Raw genomic sequence first — 22,460 nt, 5'->3', positions numbered from 1 at the left:
CAGGAGGGGTGGACAGTTAGGGTCAACCAGGCTGGCAGAGGGGGGCAGTTGGGGGCAACCAGGCTGGCAGGGGGAGCAGTAAGGGACCAGGCTGCTGGCAGGGGGAGCAGTAAGGGGTGACCAGGCTGGCAGTGGGGGGCAGTTAGGAGCAACCAGGCCAACAGGATGGGGCGATCAGGCAGGCAGCCAGGTGAGCGATTATTGTGAGAGGGACATCCGATTGCTGGTTTAGGCCTGATCCCTAGAATCGGGCCTAAACCGGCAGTCAGACATCCCCCAAGGGGTCCTGGATTGGAGAGGGGGCAGGCTGGGCTAGGGCCCCCCCCCTGCATGAATTTCGTGCACTGGGCCTCGTTAATAAATAAAACTGTAAGATATTTAAATATATTGATATATATGTGTACATTGAGAATTCCTGCCATCTAACACATTTCATCATTCTCTTCGATATCTCTGTAAGATGACACTATTGGCTGTGCATTTTGCTTTGAAACTTTGTTTCTAACTTGGCTAATTATTTAATACTACCTCTTTAACTATTATGTTTTAGCCCATTGCTTCTCTTCCTCATTCTATTCACTATATACAGATATTCTTTCCCAGTTTCTTCCCTTTTGATTTCATTCTTTCCCTTTCATTCTCTCTCCTTTTAATGTACCACCTATATCTCTTTTATACCAAGAAATTCCATGCAAAAAGCTCAAACCTCTCCCAAGTTCCAGTTCTACATTTTCAATATCCTAATGGAATTACTACCTGGCTTTTAGACATATCTAAAATTAAGCTCATCACCACCATCAAAATGAATTCACCAGTTATACAATGGCACGTTCATTCTCAGTCTCAAATCCTTAAAGTCAAAAGGTATCTCACTGGATACCTTCAACATGAGAACATATTGAAGGGTGTATCTAAATACTTTATACTTTAAAAAGGATTAAGACACAAATGCAAATAATAAGGTAACTTAGAAAGTGCTAAGTACAATGGGTATACAGAACAGAAATTAAATACTTATTATTGAAACAATTTCTCTATCTTTCCCTTTATTAAAACCACAGTTAATTCAATCCTCTTTTCAAAGCTAAGCTCCAGTGTCATCTCCTTCATGAAATCATTTTCTTACACCTCTCTTTTGAATGACACAAATATCTTAACTGGTCTTTCAGCTATTTGTATAGTTATCTTACATATTTTATCATATCACAATTGAAAATACATACTTTTTATTTTTCCAAAATGAGATATGTGCTAACTTTAATTTTAGAGGGAAATATAGCTATTAGAATACAAGAGCTCCTAAAATAGTAGGAAAATTATAAGTACCTGAGCAATCACAGCTTCTCGTGTCCCATAATATTTAAAGAATAGATGATCAGTCTGAATATAAAGCTGACAAGTATTTTTTTCAGCTAAAGTTGTACGTTTTTTCCTCAAGAGTTCTGGACCATTATTAACAGCATGTTCTTTAGGTGTCTGTCAAAAAGAGAGTCATTTCTAATCATTAGCATGCTTCACTAATATAATTTTATATAGTATACTTTAAAAACAATTTCATATTCTGCTTTATGAGTTGACGTTATAAAAAAATTCATATTATAAACAAGGGTACACATTATAAAATATTTCATATCCTGCTTTATTATGTAACATCATAGACATTTCCCCATGCCATTAAAAATTCTTCATAAACATCACTTTCAGACTCATAACATCTACTGCATAGATGTATTACTTATTCAAGAGATTCTTTCACTTTTACATGTTTTTCAAAATATACCTTTTAATATGTAATCACTTGAATATAAAGCAAGTCTTATAGTAGTTTATAATACTTTGATATCTTCTTCCACCTCACCTCTATAAACCCAATGTATTACCTACCCGTCAAAATTTGTCTCCTAAATACCTAAGAAACGTGTCTCCATCACATTAGTCCAAACTACCATCACTTATAACCTAGAGTACTAGAATAAAAACAATGTAATCTATCCACATCCACTATTAGCCTTTAATGTATTCTCTATACTGTAATCTTTTCAAAATGCAAACTTGAAAATATTACTTACCTCTATAATATATTTCAATGACTTCCCATTGCTTTACGGATAAAGTCCTAAATTCTGTATATGCTATCAAATAAGTACTGCAGACTCTAATTACCTGTCCAGTTTCTTCCCATTCCATATTATTTCACAGAGAGACCCTATTGCATTACCCAACTCTAGCCCTCTTTCCAATCCTCCAACACACAGTCTGTCTCCTGCCAGTCCTTGCACATGCTGATGCTACCTCTCCTGATCTAACATCTTCTTTCAGACTTAGCGAAGGTCAATTCATCCATTATACCACCTCACAAAACTATGTACCCATGTCCTTACATAGAGTAATCTTACAATTTATTGTGTGGTTATTTGATTAATTTCTGTCCCCACCCCAACACCTATTACTTCATGAATTCTAGAAAAAAGACACTTATCTCTGTTTGCTTATCACTATACTAGAGGCCCAGTGCATGAATTCGTGCACGGGTGGGGTCCGGCCGGCCAGGACCAGCGGGGAGGAGGGGACACAGGAGGTTGGTTGCTGGCCCCACCCCCGATCAAGGTTGTGGGGAGCCAATCGGGCCAGTTGGCTGCCACAGTGCACATTATAGCAACCAGTCATCCTGGTCATTCCATTGTTCCGGTCACTTGGCTTTTATATATATAGATTGTTCTCACCTAACACACATTTGGCAGGCAAACTGAATGCTCAAATCAGTAGTATTTGTTTAAAGAATTACCACTGCAATTGAATCCAAATACTTAAACAATTGTTGACATGTAAAAGAACCATTTTAAATGAATTTTGATGAAATAATAATAGAAAATTCAAATTAAATTCTTGAGATATACTTATAATGCTATGAATTTCCCTCTTAAGACTGCTATCACTGTGTCTCATAGATTTTTGGTTGTTGTATGTTTTCAGGTCACTTTTGATTTCTTCCTTGATCTCACTGTCAACCCATTCATTGTTTAATAACATGTTATTTAGCCTCCATGTCTTTGTGTGTTTTTCAGTTTTTTCCTTGTGATAAAGTCCTATTTTCATACCATTATGGTCAGAGAAGATGCCTGATATGACTTTAATCTTCTTAAATTTATTGAAATGTGTTTTGTGTCCTAACATGTGATCTATCCTAGAAAATGTTCTATGAGCACTTGAAAAGAATGTATATTCTGCTGCTTTGGGGTGAAATGCTCTTAAGATATCAATTAAATTCATCTGACCTAGTATGTCATTTAAGACCACTGTTTCCTTGTTGATTTTCTGTCTGGAAGATCTATCCAGTCAATGGGGTGTTAAAACCCCCTACTATGAGTTTAATTACTGTCAATCTCTCCCTTTATGTCCATCAGGATTTGCTTTACATATTTAGGTACTTCTATGTTGAGTGCATAAATGTTTACAAGTGTTATATCCTCTTGTTGGATTGCTCCCTTTGTCACTATATAGTGTCCTTTTTTGTCTCCTACTATAGCCTTTGTTTTAAAGTCTATTTTGTCAGATGTAAGTATTGCTACTCCAGCATTTCCCCCTTTCCATTTACATAAATTATCTTTATCCACTCCTTCTAAATAAAATTTTTAAATGAGAAAAAATGTCCTTTATATTTACCTACATATTTACTATGTTATGCTCTTCACTTCTTTGCATAGATCTATATTTCTATCTCTTATTCTTTTTCTACCTGAAGAACTTCCTTTTAACAATTCTTGCAGTGTAAATCTCTTACAAATTCTCTCAGCCTGTTTGTGTGAAACAGATCTTTAATTTGCCCTCATTCTTGAAAATTATTTTACAAAATATAGAATCCTAGATGGTAGTTTTTCCCCCAGCACACTTTGAAGATGTCATTATGTAATCTTTAGTTTGCACTGTGTAATGAGAAGCCAGAAGTTATTCTTACAGTTGTTTCCCTGGATATAAATGTATCTTCTTTTCTCTAGCTGCTTTTATTTATGGTTTTCTCATTTTCAGTGGTTTCCAATAATTTGACTATAATATGCCCTAGTACAGTTTTCCTTGTGTTTATCCTACCTGGGTTTCATTGAGATTCCTGGGCCATAAATTTTGGAGACATTAATATTTCAAATATTTTTCCTGTATCCGCTGTCCCAGGACTCCAATTATTTTCTCTTTGTGCTTAGATCTGGATAGTTTCTATTTTTTACTGTCCTTTATTTACCCATGTTGCCTTCTGCAGTAAATAATTTGCTCTTAAGCCTATCCATTAAATTTCAATTAAGAAAATGTACTTTTCAGTTCTACAAGTTACATTTAGTTCTTTATTATAATTTCTATTATCTCCTCTTTGTTTTCATATTTTTCTGTTATTCTTTGAATGTATTTATAACCATTATCTTAAGTCCTTCTGTGCCAATGCCTATAATTTCTGGTTCTGTTTTTATCTGGGTGGTTTTCCCCCTGATTATAGATCACATTTTTCAACTTTTTGTCATCTAGTAATATTTTATGAATGCTGGGCTCTTTTAATGTTACATTATTGAGTATCTGCATTCTGTGTACTCTTTTTTCATTGCTAATCCTCACCCTAAAATATTTTTTCCCATTGATTTTTAGAGAGTGGAAAGGAGGCAGGGAGGAGGAAAGAGAGACACATTGATGTGAAAGACATCGATCCGTTGCCTCCTGCACATACCCCAACCAGGGCCAGGGATCAAACCCACAACCCAGGTACATGTCCTTGTCCGGGAATCAAATCCAGAATCCTTCAGTGCTCGGGCCAGCACTCTAACCACTGTGCAAAACTGGCCAAGGCTATGTACTCTTTTAACAAGTATCATTGAACTTTGTTCTGACAGACAGTTAATTTACCTGAAAGTCAACTTGATCTTTTTGGAGTTTGGTTTTTCCACTTAGTTAGGGCAGGTCTCCAGTAGCCTTTAACTCTAGGGTGAAATTAGCCTTACTCTTTTTTTTTTTTCTTTTTTTTTTTAAATTAAATCTTTATTGTTCAGGTTACATTTGTTCCTTTTTTTTCCCCCCCATAACTCCCCTCCTCCCAGTTCCCGCCCCACCCTCCGCCCTCACTCCCCACCCACTGTCCTCATCCATAGGTGCACGATTTTTGTCCAGTTTCTTCCCGCATCTCCCATTCCCCTTTCCCCCCCAAGAATAGTCAGTCCATTCCCTTTCTATGTCCCTGATTCATTATAATCACCAGTTCATTCTGTACATCAGATTATTTATTCACTTGGTTCTTAGATTCACTTGTTGATAGATGCATGTTTGTTGTTCACAATTTGTATCTTTACCTTTTTCTTCTTCCTCTTCTTAAAGGATACCTTTCAGCATTTCGTATAATACTGGTTTAGTGGTGATGAACTCCTTTAGCTTTTCCTTATCTGTGAAGCTCTTTATCTGACCTTCAATTCTGAATGATAGCTTTGCTGGATAAAGTAATCTTGGTTGTAGGTTCTTGGTATTCATCACTTTGAATATTTCTTGCCATTCCCTTCTGGCCTGCCAAGTTTCTGTTGAGAAATCAGCTGACAGTCGTATGGGTATTCCCTTGTAGGTAATTGAGTCTCTTTCTCTTGCTGCTTTTAAGATTCTCTCTTTGTCTTTTGCTCTTGGCATTTTAATTATGATGTGTCTTGGTGTGGTCCTCTTTGGATTCCTTTTGTTTGGGGTTCTCTGCGCTTCTTGGACCTGTAAGTCCATTTCTTTCACCAGGTGGGGGAAGTTTTCTGCCATTATTTCTTCAAATAGGTTTTCAATATCTTGCTGTCTCTCATCTTCTGGCACCCCTATTATTCTGATGTTGGTACGCTTGAAGCTGTCCCAGAGGCTCCTTACACTATCTTCGTATTTTCGGATTCTTTTTTCATTTTGCTTTTCCGGTTGGGTGTTTTTTGCTTCTTCGCATTTCAAATCTTTGGCTTGATTCTTGCGCTCCTCTGGTCTGCTATTGGGTGTAATATTCTTTATTTCAGAGCGTGTATGCTTAATTTCTAGTTTCTTTATCATAGCATCGAGGGTCTCATTAGTTTTCGTGAAGCTCTCCAAAAGTTTATTGCAAGCCCTCAAAATTGCGTTTTTTAGCTCTATATCCTCCATTTCTGTCATGTTTTTTTGTCTCCGCATTTTTTATGCTTTCTTGGTGCACCCCCTAGTGGTCTTTGTGCGCAGTCTTGTTCTAGTTGAGCCTTGATTGTTGTAGTTAATACTAGAGGGATTTGACCACCAGGCCGACTGGCTGTGTGAATCAGCTGTGTCTGCCGCGGAAAACTTCTGTCCTCTGGGGAGGTGCTAATCTAGCCTTTGCCTGAGGCGATCTGGCAAATGGCTCTGCGCAGGGCTTGGGCGGGGCGGGCTCAACAGGGCGGGCGGGCGGAGGGAGCGGTTATGGCCCCTCTCAGTCCCGTTCCCAGAGGCTCTGCTTCTCAGAACCCCCGGAACCGCTGCAAACCTCGGAGGGAAAGCTGCCTTCCAACTGATGCCAGACACTCCCGCTTCTCCCGTTTGGGTCCGAGTCCCCAGCGATTCGCCCGTATCTGGAGCTCAGAGTCTGAGACTCCCCCCTGACCGAAAACGACAACCGCGCTCTCAGCCACCAGCCCGCTTTGCGCGCGCACCTCCGCACCTGAGTATTTTCCACACTGCGCCTCCTCTGAGCCTCGGTGTGCTGTTATTTTTCCTTCTAGTTGAAGAGTCTCTCCTCAGCCAGCCTTCCTGTGGTTCTGGGTGATGTCCGTTCCGTCTTTTAGTTGTATTTTTGAAGTGGTTGTTTGCGGCAGCAGTCTGCGGTGTTTACCTATGCCGCCATCTTGGTCTCTCCTAGCCTTACTCTTAATATGGCTTGGGATCTTTACAAATTATAATTTCTAATAGTACATTGATTCCACAGTAGTTTTTCTTTCTCTGGTAGTTTCCTCATAGAATTTCACCCTATGCATGTATAGCTTAGTATTCATCTAAAACTAAATGAAACACTTGTGCAGATATCTGGAGCTTTTTCTCGGTGTAGCTGTCTCCTGTCAAACTCTGCCTTCTTGAACTTTGACCTGTCTCTTCAACTCAGTAAGATTGCTGTGCACTTTTTGCTCTTCGTGAGATCCCCTTCCCTGTGACACACCTGAAATTTTGCCTCCAGTCATGAAGTCAGGAAAATCACAGAGATATTTATATTTCCCTCTCAACATCGCATCCTGTACTGCCTGCTTCCAATGTTTGAAAACAACTGTTTCATATATTTTGTTTAGTTTTCGTGTTTTCTACAAGAAAGCTATGTGGATACCCATTATTAATCATAACTGGAAAGGGAAACCTTTACTTAATATTTTTACTAAAAGTTTCAATGTTTTCATTTTAGACATTTAATACTTTAATCTATCTGAAGTTTTGTTTTGTTTTAAATATGGCAAGAGATAGAGATCCAACTTCATCTGTTTCTAAATGGTTAAACATTAGAAAAATATTTCTGGCTCCATTTTTTCTGGCTCCATTTATTCAACCATCTTTACTTTTCCTCACTGATTTGAGATTCTAACTCTACCAAATAACAAAGTTTCATATCTGCATTTGTTTTCATCTCTATGTTAAGATTATACTCTCATTTAGTATAATAATTTTTAATCCCTTCTAGGGCAAATCCCTCTTGCCTGTTCAACACCTTTAGATTGGCCCTACTTCTTCTTAGTCTTTACTTTTCTGTATAGCATTTTAGACCCATCTAAGTGCTGTGAATAACTCTTTTGTAATTTGTATCAAAAATATATTTAATCTATTAATCAACATGGAAAAATTAATATTTTTATGATACACTAGAGGCCCAGTGCACAAAAATTTGTGCACTCGGGGCGGGGGTGGGGGGGCCCTCAGCCCAGCCTGTGCCCTCTCACAATCTGGGACCCCTTGGGGGATGTCCACCTGCTGGCTTAGGCCCGCTCCCAGGGGATCAGCCCTAAGCTGGCAATTAGACATCCCTCTGGCAGCCCAGGAGCCCTCGGGGGATGTCCACTTGCCAGCGGGGACCAGGCCAAGCAGCAGTCGGACATCCTTAGTGCTGCTGAGGCAGGAGAGGCTCCCGCCATCACTGCTGTGCTGGCAGCCGTCAGCCTGGCTTGTGGCTGAGCAGAGCTCCCCCTGTGGGAGCACACTGACGACCAGGGGGCAGCTCCTGCATTGAGCGTCTGCCCTGTGGTGGTCAGTGTGTGTCATAGTGACCAGTTATTCCCAGTCGTTCTGCTGTTAGGGTCAATTTGCATATTACCCTTTTATTATATGCCTGGTGCATGGGTGAGGGCTGGCTGGTTTGCCCTAAAGGGTGTCCGGATCAGGGTGGGGGTCCCGCTGGGGCCTGGGTGAGGAGCTGAGGGCTATTTTCAGACTGACCACACCCCCTTCAGGGTGGGGGTCCCTGCTGGAGTGCCTGGCGAGCCTGGGTGAGGGGCTGAGGGCCGTTTTCAGACTGGCCACACCCCCTTCAGGGAGGGGAGTCCTGCTGGGGTGCCTGGCCAGCCTGGGTGAGGGGCTGATGGCTGTTTGCAGGTTGGCCACGGCCCCCAGCCACCCAAGCTCCCAGTGGAGGCTGGCTGGAAGCAGGTATCTGGGATTTATTTATCTTCTATAATTGAAACTTTGTTGCCTTTAGCAGAGGCCACAGCCGGCCAGGGCAGGCGGGAAGCTTGGCTTCCTCCATCGCCGGGGCAACCAAGCCTCCTGTTTGCTCCAGCTCTGTGGCTGCCAGCCGCCATCTTGGTTCGGTTAATTTGCATATAGTCGCTCTGATTGGCTGGTGTGTATAGCTTGTGGTATAGGGAAGGTACGGTCAATTTGCATGTTTCTCTTTTATTAGATTAGCTTATTTTTCCATTAACAAGGTATGTCTCTCCATTTACTTAAAATTAATCTTCTTGCCTGGCCACAGTGGCTCAGTGGTTGAGAATCTCATGGTTCGACTCCTGGTCAGTGCACATGCCCGGGTTGAGGGCTCAATCCCCAATGGGGCATGCAGGAGGCAGCCAATCAATGATTCTCTCATCATTGATGCTTCTATCTCTCTCTCTCTCTCCCTTCCTCAATAATAATATATTTATAAATAAATAAATAGCCCTGGCTGGTTTGGCTCACTGGATAGAGCGTCGTCCTGGGGACTGAAGGGTCCCAGGTTCGATTCCGGTCAAGGGCATGTACCTTGGTTGCGGGCACATCCCCAGTAGGGGGTGTGCAGGAGGCAGCTGATCGATGCTTCTCTCTCAATGATGTTTCTAACTCTCTATCCTTCTCCCTTCCTCTCTGTAAAAAATCAATAAAATATATTTTAAATAAATAAATAAAGTAATCTTAACACATCTTATATAGTTTCATAATTTTCCTTAATTAGGTCTTATAATTCTTTGTTACATTTATTCTTCAATACATGATATTCTTGATACTATTAACAATGTCTTCTCTTTTGTTACATTTCTGATAGTCTATTACTGGATATAAGGAAATGTGGCCTAGCCCTAGGTGGTCTGGCTCAGTGGATATAGTGTCGGCCTGCAGACTGAAGAGTCCCAGGTTCGATTCCGGTCAAGAGCACATGCCCGGGTTGCAGGCGGTGTGCAGGGGGTGTGTCTCTCTCCCTCTCCCTTCCTCTCTGAAATCAATAAAAATATATTTAAAAAACAAACAACAAAAAGAGAAATGTGACCTATTTTTGTATATTAACTTTATATCTAGCCACTGTTAAACTCTGTTATATCTAGCAATCTGTAGTCTTGTCCTCTCCACATTGCTGACACTTAGTACAAATGGTTTTTCTACTGAATAACTGCAATAACTTCTAATTAGTCTCCTAGTCTCTAATCTTACACCCCACCACAGGGTTAAAAATTATTTACCAGTCTTACTCTCTCTCTGGCCTTTAATATCTCTAATACCTCTGAGGTATGTAGACATATCTCAGAGATATTACAGGTTCGGGACCAGACCACCATCAATAAAGTGAGTATAGCAATAAAGCGAGTATTAATCTTTTTGTTAGTGGAGGGTCTTGCCTTCATTTTGGTAAAAAACAACATCTGTGAAGTGCAATAAAACAAAGTATGCCTATATACTGCCTTTCCACCTATTCATGCCCAACCTCACTCTTACTTATTCTTTTAGTGTATGACTACTGTCCTCAATTACTTCTCAGTTTAGATTAACAATTCCTCCTATGTATAGAGCATCATTCTATACTTAATCCTCTTCTATCCCTTACCCGCAATTGTATTTCTGTGTCTACAAGTAAATGATAAACTTTTTGAGGATAAGTCTTTGTCTTAATATCCACATATTTCTAGAACCAGCAGTCTCTGACAATATGACAGATCAATACATAGTTTTTCAATGAATGCAAGAATAAAATCTCACTTATACTTGAAAGTCCCACCTGAAACAGAATTGTTTGTGCATGTTGCAGATCAAGAAACACACAAATCTGCATTTGTATCTCAAGTAGCTCAAGAAACATTACTCTAGCCTACTACTTTTAGAAAGGATGTCTAAACTACATGATAAATGTTTTATCATAAAAATATTTTTTTTCATTTTAAACTTGCTTTGAATTTTTTTTTTAAGAGAGAGGGAGAGAGGGAGAGGGGGTAAAGGGGAGAGGGAGAGGAAGAGAAACATCGATGTGAAAGAGAAGCATGGATCAGTCGCCTCCCGCACGCGCCCCAACGCGGGCACAAACCTGAAAACCTGAGCAAATGCCCTGACTGGGAATCAAGTCCACCACCTTTTGTTGTATGGGAGGACGTTCCAACCAACTGAGCCACACTGGCCAGGGCTAAACTTATGTTTTAAATGACTATAAACCTATCCCTTATTACAGGAAAAAGGAGATCAAAAAAAGAATAAAAGAACAACAGTCAAATGGCAAAATATCTTACAATTAAAGTATCAACAGCACTGTGATTATTATTAGGGTGGCTAATGATCTCAGTAGGCTTAAAGACACATGACTTTCAGTGTTAAGCTGGGAAGTCCCAGTCAAACAAGGGGAAGTTGACCAGTCTCATTTTAATACTAATACAAATAGTTACATTTATAGAAAACACAAGTTCAAACTGATTGTTTTTTAAATTAAGACTCACTATGTTTCAGACATATAATGTAATGTTAATGAGACACACAGATTTGTTTCAAATCTCAGCACTATGTCTTTATTATAGGCAAGTTAACTGGCTTCTTTAAGCATTAAAAAATATCAATATTTCTCCAGTGTTATAAATATTTCAGAAATTCTAGAACAAACATATTTAATGCAGGAACACATGCCCAAGTTCATTTTCAATTCTTAAATGCAAGCTAGTATTAAAATCCTTACCTGTGTTACTTCCTCTACACCAGTCATCTGGTACTTCCTCATCCTTTCAAATACTGAATGATCTGCACAGCCCCCCTGTGGACCATATTTATGGGGGTAGTCTAAAACACAAAGAAGAAATATCATTTTTTGTCACATGTTTAGGTATTATGAATTATCTTATAAATGAAAAGTTGACTGTCATAAGTAATATAGGAAAAGAAATATGCTAGGCATTCTAATTTTCAAACCCAAGGTAGGTTCCCAAGTTCTCCCTCAATAAAACATCACTGGTCTCTAGAACTTTATCATACAGATAATTTGTTAATTCTAAAAACAATAATCATTTTTTATTCTGAGTTGAACTTTCCCCACCTTTCCCACTTTGGATATACAGAGCATCTTAATACTGCAATTTCCTTTATTTTGTAGTGTGTAACTTTCCCTTCAAACATATTAAATTCCTACGCTGCAAAGCACAAAACCACCTCAATCTGAACTACAATTAAGCTAATATAATGTTATATTTGGCTTGAATTCCTCCCATGAATACCAACTGGCCTAAGAACCAAGTTCTATGGCACAGTAAAAGCAGACAGAGTTTAAATTTATTCAATGCATACTTCAAGCAAATGCTTTATAAACCAATAACTATTTTATCACTATTTTTCTCCTTTCATAAGCAATGATTCATTTATCCTTAAATGAGTTGGGTCTATTTCCAGATAAGCTGTTCAACTTAGTCATTCAAAAGTTTACTCCACTCTCTCAAAATTCACATACTTCTCCATTGTTAAGGTCCTACTTAGTTCATGAACATATTTTATAATTCAATCTACTAACCATAATTAAGAGAATTGTCAAAATAAAATACCAAGACATGGGTGAAAGGAGAAGCACTGAAAAATCCTTAAGTAGCTTACAGAATCAATCCACAGAATTATAATTAGAAGCACTGCAGGTAGTTAATTAAGAAAAATCTAGAACCTAAAGTGCATACTAGTAGCCTATTTCATTGAAAATACAAATTAAATACTACAATACAAATCTAAACTGACATGTAGAAGCTAGGTATTATGAACAATCTATCTACACTGATAAACAGCTCTGATTTTACATTTTAAATAAGTTTTTATCAGGGGTCAAGATTGCCAACAGCTGTAAAATTCTAATCAATCAATGTGAAAGAAATGATAGACTTAAAAGTCACTATTTCCAAGCCGACATACTGGTATATTAGTTAATGAAGCAAAGGATCATCAATGGGTGCTAAAACCACTGAGTGAAAGATGGGAGCATATTCATAGTCTCTTAAAGCATAACCCCACAGATTAGTTAATAATTATAAAGGAAAAATGTATCTTTACATCAAAGTGATATAATAATTACCACTTCATTTACCAAGTGATGAAATTAAGCATTACCAATAGGACAACTTGATATTATGTGCCTCCTACTGTGATGCAGTTAAGAAACATTCAGCTTAACCTATGCAATATTCTTGCCAAAATATGTTAACTGAACCTAATCACGAATAAACAGACACACCAAGAATGTGAAACATTCTATAACAGTGATGGCGAACCTTTTGAGCTCCGCGTGTCAGCATTTTGAAAAACCCTAACTTAACTCTGGTGCCGTGTCACATATAGAAATTTTTTGATATTTGCAACCATAGTAAAACAAAGATTTATATTTTTGATATTTATTTTATATATTTAAATGCCATTTAACAAAGAAAACTCAACCAAAAAAATTAGTTCACGTGTCATCTCTGACACGCGTGTCATAGATTCGTCATCACTGTTCTATAAGTCATTGCCTTAGACATGTGAAAAAAGGCAATGTCATTTAAAGAAACAGAAAAAGTTGCCCTGGCCTGTGTTGCTCAGTGATTAGCAGCGGTTCTCAACCTGTGGGTCGCGACCCCTTTGGCGGTCAAACGACCCTTTCACAGGGGTCGCCTAAGACCATCCTGCATATCAGATATTTACACTACGATTCATAACAGTAGCAACATTACAGTTATGAAGTAGCAACGAAAATAATTTTATGGTTGGGTCACAACATGAGGAACTGTATGTAAAGGGCCAGAAGGTTGAGAACCACTGGATTAGAGCGTCAGCTTGAAGGGTCTCGGCATCAAGAGCAGTACCTAAGTTGTGGGCTTGCTCCCCACCTCCCATTAGGGCATGTGCTGTAGACAACCAGTCAATGTGAGACACACTGATGCTTCTCTTTCTATCTCTCCTTCCCTTCCCTCCCTCTCTCCCTCCCCGCTCCCAACCTCTATTCCACTCTGAAAAATCAATGAAAAAAATATTCTCAGGTGATGATTAATAAAAAAAAAATAAAAAATAAAAATAAAAAACTGAGAACTGTGGGGTGGAGGAGCCTGGAAGTTAAGACACTTAAAAGAGATATAATAAATGCCAAAAATAATAATATTTTTAGAACTGGATAAATTTCATTTTAGTCTGTATAGTAAATGATATTAATGTATATTTTTAGGGGATGAAACACTTATTATTGTTATTTTTAAAATGTATATATTCTTAGGAGATGTGTGCTGCAGTATTTAGCAGTGGTGGCTCATGCAGTCGGTAACCTACCTTCCAATGGTTCCCAAAAAAATGTGTTGAGGGACGTATAAAATGTTTTAAAAAATGGTAAACTAGGGAGAAGGATGTATGTGTTCCTGTATAATTCTTTAAACATTTTTTTTAAGTTTGAAATTTTCAAAATTAAACTAGAACTAAAAAACTGCAATATCAGTAGAACAAGTTAAAATTACTTTGAAGTGGAAAAATAACACAACTGAAATGATGAACATGCCTGGCCGGCATGGCTCAGTGGTTGAGTGTCGCACTATGAACCAGGAGGTCATGGTTTGATTTCCCATCAGGGCATATGCCCAGGTTCTGGGCTCAATCCCCAGTGTGAGGTGTGCAGAAAGAAGGCAGCCAAACAATGATCTTCTCCCATCATTGCTCTATTTCTCTCTCCCTCTCCCTTCCTCTCTGAAATCAATAAAAAAAAATACATATATATTTAAAAGAAGAAAAAACACTAATACATTTATTACTGTATCATTTCAAATGCTCACTTTAGCAAAGTGAAAATATAGTACCATCCCACATATATTTAATAAGAATCTACCACAAAGGCTGGAAAGTCTTACAGTATAATATGCCAAGTTTTTCAATTCTCACCATTTAATTTAGGGTATTATCACCACTCTGCCTTCTTCTGCTACTATAATTTTAACCTGAAAATGTCCCAATGAGTCTTGCCCAGATTCTTAATGGAAGCTAGCTTGCCTAGCCCACCAGTTAAAGTTCCTCCATGTCAAGAACACAATACAAAAACATACTCATAGACAAGTGTACATATGCACTGAAGTTCTTTATTCAGTTAACAGACGTTAGATCTCTTGGAATTTTCCTACTTGTTTTAATCTATAATAATAAAAGTGTAATATGCTAATTAGACCAGACAGCCAAACGACCTTCCAGGCATCATTCCGGACGAAACCGGGGCAGCAGGGGCCAAGGCAGAGGTGGTTAGTGGCGATCAGGCAGGCAGGCAAGCAGTTAGGGGCGATCAGGCAGGCAGGCGAGCAGTTAGGGGAAATTAGGCAGGCAGGCAGAGTGGTTATGGTTAGGGGCATCAGGCAGGCAGACAGAGTGGTTAGGGGCTATCAGGCAGGCAGGCAGAGTGGTTAGGGGCAATCAGGCAGGCAGGCAGACGAGCAGTTAGGAGCCAGCGATCCCGGATTTCGAGAGGGATGTCCAACTGCCAGTTTAGGCCCGATCCCACAGGGATCCCTGTAGGACTGGGCCTAAACCGGCAGTCGGATATCCCCCGAGGGGTCCTGGATTGCGAGAGGGTGCAGGCCGGGCTGAGGGAATCCCCCCCCCCCCCCCTGCACGAAATTCATGCACTGGGCCTCTAGTTATCATATAAAATCAAGTTCATAGTTTGATATTACTTTGTGCTATTTTACCCAACATTGGGATAGTCCAGTATCCAGCAACTAAAAATGTGGCCAGATTCTTTGGCTAGTTTTTCACTTAAATCATGAATAAGAACATAATTTATCTATTTCTTACAAGATAACAAGGTGAATGAGGAGGAATCCTTCTGCTGACTCTGGCAACAACTAAACAGGTAAGTAAAACATGCTCTAAGAGTACTTATATACAAAATGTTTGGCCACAGAAAATGAATAACACTAAGTAATACATTTTCAAAAGCTTATTTTAATTTCTGTTCCAATGTGATAAGCAACTAACTTATGATTCAATTAGTATGTTATGTCCTTATTTTTCCTTTATGGATCAGTTTGTGGTGCCTTATTTGGATTGTTTATTAAGATAATAGTTAAGTTAATAATCTATTTTACTATTTATCTTATACTAATTTAAGTTCAATGAAATAAATATATATTTAACATTTGATGAAATTCTTTGAGTTGAATTAGACATCTCCCAACATATTAAAAAAGGCCTATTTAAACTACAGTTCTAACTTATCATAAAACTATCTTAATAACCTCCATAACCAAATTGCTGTATTTCACACATGAACATGAGCACAGATAAAAGAGCATGGCATCATGGCCCCACTTCCAAATAAAAAAACTATTTAACTTAGCCTTTCAAAAGAAAAGCCTTGTGGGTACATCATTACAGCCTGTTTTCAGATGACTTCCTCTAAATGCCTATCATATCTGGTCTCCCCATTCCACATGCTTCACCACTACCAAATATTTTTTTTAAAAAGGTATATGGGGTTGGGAATAATCTGTTTACAAAATATACAATCTTCCCCAAAACCCCTAATAGTGTATCAATCATGTAACCACTTCTAAAAATATGTTTTAAAATGTTCAGAGATTTAATTTGAAAAAACAATTTCATTATTGGCAAGGTTTAGCAGTCATTGACCAAACAGGTTTCTCACTATCCTGAACAAATCCACACTAAGTTTCCCAGCCTCCCATCCAAGCTAGGTGTACATAACCTAGTTTTTAGTTGAAGAAATATGAGCAGTAGGGAAGTGCACCAGCCAGGGTCCCATATGCTCTTTTTCCCTTCTAAATGGCTGGTAGGAGACAACTGGGAACTGCATTATAGTACAGTATAGCATAAAATAAAGTAACCTGGATTCCTACTCACTTATAGAAGAAAAGCTGCCTGATAAGGAATACTCACATTAAACTGTTACATAGTGAGAAATAAGCTTTTAGTGCACTTTGTCACTGAATAGGGGGCTGTTTGCTACTGTAATTAGCATAATCTTAATACGTAGTGAAAACTTTTGTCAAAAACAGAACTTATTTTATATCTGTTCTCCACTAGGGATCTGGCAAATTTTTTATCACAGAAAATAACAAAATAATCTTGCTCTAGCATATCAGAAGGTTTTTTTTGTTGTTGTTTTTTTACCAGTGTTGGTATTTGTTATAGTTTTCTAAATGTTTTCATTTATACTAGTTTTCATTCATCCTAAAAAATACAACTTTTGCTAAAAAATCAATCATACACTTAAGTTGAAGACTGATAAGTACAATAACTAAGTACATCTTTTAACTAAAGATAGAAGCTAGTAGACTCTATAATACCCAGATTAAATATTTTGCATGCTTAGAGAAATACTGTTATCATTTTCAAACAGTTTCTCAAAAGAAGGATTTACTCCATGCAAGATTTTCAGTTTCAGAGCAAAAAGCTGTGAGATTCATTAGCAATCAAGTTTTAAGCCCTCCAAAAGTTAGTCAATATGCCTGATTTTTTTAAAAATATATTTTACTGATTTTTTTACAGAGACGAAGAAAGAGGGATAGAGAGTCAGAAACATCGATGAGAGAGAAACATTGATCAGCCGCCTCCTGCACACCTCCCACTGGGGATGTGCCTGCAACCAAGGTACATGCCCATGACCAGAATCGAACCTGGGACCTTTCAGTCCGCAGGCCGATGCTCTATCCACTGAGCCAAACCGGTTAGGGCAATATGCCTAATTTTATTCAAATTTGAGAAAGAACAAAGATCATAAGCTGATCATGACAGAAATTAGAATTTACCTTCATTAAAAGCATATTATGAAATACATTTTGAATCTGCTCCTACACAGGCACAAAAGGCATGCTGCAAAGTATTCTGGAAGAGAGAATTTTATAGCTTCCAACCCCATGCATGGCATTTAACTGAACATCTTACTAAATTCAAGAACAGAACAAAAATATCCTTATCGTAAACAATTACCAGTAAAACATCATTTTCTTTAATGTAACAGGGAAAGCCAAAGAAGAGTATACATGTCTGATCTATACTAATAAAAGAGTAATATGCTAATTAGACCGATGTCTTCCAGACATACTTCCTGATAAAGCCGAGCCCGAGCGCCTGCGGCCAGCCCAGGCGAAGCCGCCCGCACCCCGGAGGAGGGATGCCTGGGTCCCGGGTGCGGGGGCTGAGGCAGAGGCAGTTAGGGGCAATCAGGCCAGCAGGGGAGCAGTTGGGGCGATCAGGAAAGAATTAGGGGCAATCAGGCAGGCAGGCAGAGGTGGTTAGGGGCGATCAGGCAGGCAGGCAGAGGGGTTAGGGGCGATCAAGCAGGCAGGCGAGTGATTAGGAGCCAGTGGTCCCGGATTGCGAGAGGGATGTCCCCTGGTGGGGTCCCAGATTAGAGAAGGTGAGGCCGGGCTGAGGCCCCCACCCCCACCAGGTCTCTAATCTCTAATCTACACTAATAAAAGAGAAACATGCAAATTGGTGTCACTTCGCTACGCCCACCAGCCAATCAGAGCGACTATGCAAATTAACCCAACAAAGATGGCGGTTAATTTGCATATGTAGGCACAGAGCGAAGACTGGAGACGCCAAGCCTTGCTGCGGCCGGAGGGGAGAAGCCTAGCCCTTGACCTTGGCTTCTCCACTGCGGTTGGACCAAAGGCCTGGGTCCCAGGGGCCAAAGGAAAACCAGTGCCGGCAGCCAGGGGAAGGAAGGCCTATTGCGAGAATCTTCGTGCAACGGGCTTCTAGTGTTATAATTAATTCCTCTATATTAAGCTTTGTAGCTTTTTCGCCTGTACTTTTTAAAATATATAGTTTCTTATATTTACTGTTTTTGTTAGTATTAGTTCCCACACACTTGGAAATACGTGCTTATGACTTTTTTTTTAATGGCTAAACAAATTCAGGTAGTTTTAATGTAGTAGCACAACTCCAAATAGAACATTTAACTAGTTTTTAGAGGAATAAGTAAAATTATAATTCACTTCAATATAAGGATATATTGTTAAATGTTGAAATTGGCATCAGCAAAATAAAAACGTTGAATGTTTTCTAACATGATAACAAACCTGCATGTCATTGGGATTGAGGGAGTTAGGGGACAGCAGGCCGGCGGGGGGTGCAGTTGGGGTTGAATAGGCCGGCAGGCAGGGACAGGTGGGGGCGAGCAAGCTGGCGAGGGGAGGGGGCAGTTAGGGGTGATCAGGCCAGAAGGGGGGGCAATTGGGGGCGATCAGGCTGGTATGCAGAGTGGTTAGGGGCAATCAGGCAGGCAGGCAGGTGAGCAGTTAGGAGCCAGCGGTCTCGGATTGTGAGAGGGATATCTGACTGCCAGTTTAGGCCCAATCCCTAAATCAGCAGTCGGACATCCCCCAAGGTGTTCCAGATTGGACAGGATGCAGGCAGGGCTGAGGGACAGCCCCCCCACACACAAATTTCGTGCACCGGGCCACCAGTTTATATATAATCAGCAATCTCTATTGTATAGTATCTCAATAAAATATATTTTCCAGATATTAATAATACTAAATACAATGACACTCTGTGCATTCAATAATTGGCACTGATGCTGGGCATTTGAACATGTCAGGGAGGAAAATTTTCTCCTCTACCCTTCTGAGTTCTTCTGACTGGTATAGGAATTAAATTGACATGTAGATTAACAGGAAAAAATCAAATTTAATTTTCTATATACAGGAGCTCCAAAAGAATATGAGGCCCAAAGAACAGCCAAGTAACTGAAGATTATGTAACATCTGAGGCTAAGGGAAAGAGGGGAGTGGTCTGGGACTTCAAAGGAGAAGAAGACGTTCAAGGGAAATAAAAGAATAAAGGTTTAGCCCTGGCCAGTTTGGCTCAGTGGACAGAGTGTCAGCCTGCGGACTGAAGGGTCACAGGTTTGATTCCAGTCAAGGGCACGTACCTCAGTTGCAGGCTCCACCCCCAACCGTGGTCGGGGCATGTGCAGGAGGCAACCAATCAATGTGTCTCTCTCACATCGCTGTTTCTCTCTCTCTGTCTCTCCACACCCCTTCCTCTCTCTCTCTCTAAAAAAAAAAAAAAAAAAAAAAAAATCAATGGAAAAATATCCTTGGGTGAGGATTAACAACAACAAAAAAAGAATAAATGTTTGCCAGGCCATTCAGAGACAAAGGGACACAGAGAGGAATGTGAACAAACAAGCCGTGCTAATCCCCCACCACCTCCACCACTGACACCGTGTAACCTAGTTATTAATAACAGGACAGGAGCAAAGGAAAGGCCAAATATTATAGGCATATTATTTGGGCAACTTCTCCAGGAAGGTACAACTTTACACTCCCCAAGGGTCCAATGGAGGGGAAATAGATGCATGCCCAGTAAAGCTGGGGTGACATAGGGAAGGTGCTTGTCTGTCAGTCACACCTAGGAACAGATCATTGGCCAGAATAGGCATGGCCACTGCAAGGGCAAGAAAATTTGGAATATTTAATCCCCTGAGCAAAGGAGTTCACTCTCTTAGTTGCTCTTGTACTCTTGGTTCTTGGCATGTTGCACGTGACTCCTGGCTTATGGGGCTCTCACCCCTGCTTCCTGGCTTTTGCCTACATGGCACATAGCCATATGGACACCCACACACAATGGACTACTGGACTGTAACTAGTCTGATGCTGAACTGGACCTGACTGCAATATGGAATGGAAACTCTGGACACTGGCTCTGATTTTAGCTCTACTGAAGCCCCACTATACTTTTTCTATAACTGGATTAAGGGAAATGCATGTAATTCCATGCAAATAAATATCACTCATCCTCCTGCATGGGTCTCAGAAAATCTTTTTCTAGAGATATCATAAGGACTCCACGCCCAGCACTCAGTAGAGAAGGGGATACTCCAACTTCGTCAATAACACCACCACACTTTGCTCAAATTCTTTGTTGTTATGTCTGATGATAACTCCCTTCCTGGAATAAGCCCTCTATCTAAATTCTTTTAAGCACTTATGGTGGAGGCCAAAGAAAAATTTACTGAATCTTCTGTTTCTTAAAAATAATCAGCCTAGCCCTAGCTGGTTTTGCCCAGTGGACAGTGTCAGCCTGCAGACTGAAGGGTCCCGGGTTCGACCGGTTAAGGGCACATGGCTGGGTTGTAGGCTCAACCCCCAGTAGGAGGCATGCAAGAGGCAGTCGGTCAATGATTCTCTCTCATCATTGATGTTTCTGTCTCTCTCTTCCTCTCCTTTTCTGAAATCAATAAAAAAAATTTTTTAAAAAAAATAATAATAATCAGCCTAGCCCCAGCTGAGTGATTCACTTGGTTAGAGTGTCATCCCATACACTAAAAAGGTTGGGGGTTCGATTCTGGGTCAGGGTGCATACCTAGGTTTCAGGTTCGATCCCCAGTCGGGGCAAAAATGGCAGGCAACCAATCAGTGTTTCTCTCTCTCTCTCTCTCTCTCTCTCTCTCAAAATCAATAAACATATCCTTGGGTGAGGAATAAATAAATAAATAAATAAATAAATAAATAAATAAATAAATAAAAATCAGTCTAAATAATTCACATGCCAAAGAGACACATTTGGGATAGCAAATTTTACTTCCCTAAGATTAAGATAATCAAACATAGTCTTTAATGAGTGTCTAATCTACTTGATAAAATATATAAAGTTTAACAAATATATAGGTATACACACATACATGTCTGTATCATACATGTAACTGATATATACACAATATGTGGATTTCTTTCTACCACTCCTCCACACAGTCAGAAGGCAAATAAGTATCAGTACCTAATACCACAATGCCTATAGGCTAATATAATCTGAAATCGAAAGGAAGCCAGCAGACTATCAGAAACTTCAGAATAGAACCACAACCTAGCAGGCCATCAGTCCCCAGGGTGAAAAGATGGCCTAGATTCAGTAATAAGAGTCCCTGCACCTATTCCATCCCAACAGGTAGCATTTGGCTAGAATCAAGAAGAGAGTACCTACCTACCTATATTTCAGAAAATCACCTTCTCTGATCCATCATCTGGCAGGGATAAAGAGAATCCTTCTGTAGCATTCCTCATCTCCATCAGGAGGACTCTAGCAGGAATCAAAGGGGAACCCCAGAACTCTTCCTATTCCTACAAGAAATTCCTCTGCCCCTCACTTCACTAAACACTCACAGTTATTTACCACTATCTGCCTTGGGACCATCAGGACTATTCTCACTGTGGCCTGGCTTTCAGACGCAGGAGACTAAACCACCAACTACTTCAATTTATTATAGGTATTTGCTGCCCCCACAAATCACTATTTCCCTCTATTTTCTTATTTTTAGATCCTAACTCATTGTCACTCTTTCTGACACTACCCATAATTCTTAGTGATTACAACATTCATGTTGATGATCCTTCCAATACACTCATACCACCTTTTCTCTGACAGTCTTCTCCTACTTCAACTTTTCACTTATATGGTCATACTTTTGAACCTGTCATTACTAATAACTGAAACCCCTTCAACATCTCAACTTCTAAATCATACTTTCTTTCTACAACTTACCTTTTCAGAACATTCCCTCTAGACTCCAACAATCCTTCAACACCACTAAGACCCTCTATCTACTAATGCTCCTTCAACACCACTAAGACCCTTTAATCTACCAATACTAGCACCTTGTTCAACGGTCCATCACTGGCTATTCTCTTTCTTTTCCTTATTCACCTTAAATCCAATAGTGAATTATTACTATAACTAGAGGCCCGGTGCACAGAAATTTGTGCACTCGGGGGGGGGGGGGGGGGGGCCCTCAGCCTGGCCTGTGCCCCCTCGCCGTC

General features: G+C 39.8%; 1 protein-coding gene across 5 annotated transcripts in view; it reads right to left on the bottom strand.

Moving 5' to 3' along the window:
* Window positions 1-22,460, bottom strand: part of ADAM10 (ADAM metallopeptidase domain 10) — a 165,528-nt gene that overhangs the window by 61,763 nt on the left and 81,305 nt on the right. For all 5 annotated transcript variants that reach the window (XR_001360005.1, XM_005883284.2, XM_014530866.1 and 2 more), the window contains 2 exons: window positions 11,372-11,472; window positions 1,327-1,476 (listed from right to left, as the gene is read on the bottom strand). Coding sequence is in view for 4 of the 5 variants with exons in the window: in XM_005883284.2 (XP_005883346.1) it covers window positions 1,327-1,476; window positions 11,372-11,472 (251 nt within the window). In the remaining variant the exon portion in view is untranslated. The remainder of the gene's footprint in view (window positions 1-1,326; window positions 1,477-11,371; window positions 11,473-22,460) is intronic.

The sequence above is a fragment of the Myotis brandtii genome, unplaced genomic scaffold, assembly GCF_000412655.1.
Source record: "Myotis brandtii unplaced genomic scaffold, ASM41265v1 scaffold781, whole genome shotgun sequence".
Classification (NCBI taxonomy): domain Eukaryota; kingdom Metazoa; phylum Chordata; class Mammalia; order Chiroptera; family Vespertilionidae; genus Myotis; species Myotis brandtii.
The sequence above is the reverse complement of the archived record's forward strand: the minus strand, read 5'-3'. Positions and strand labels throughout refer to the sequence as shown.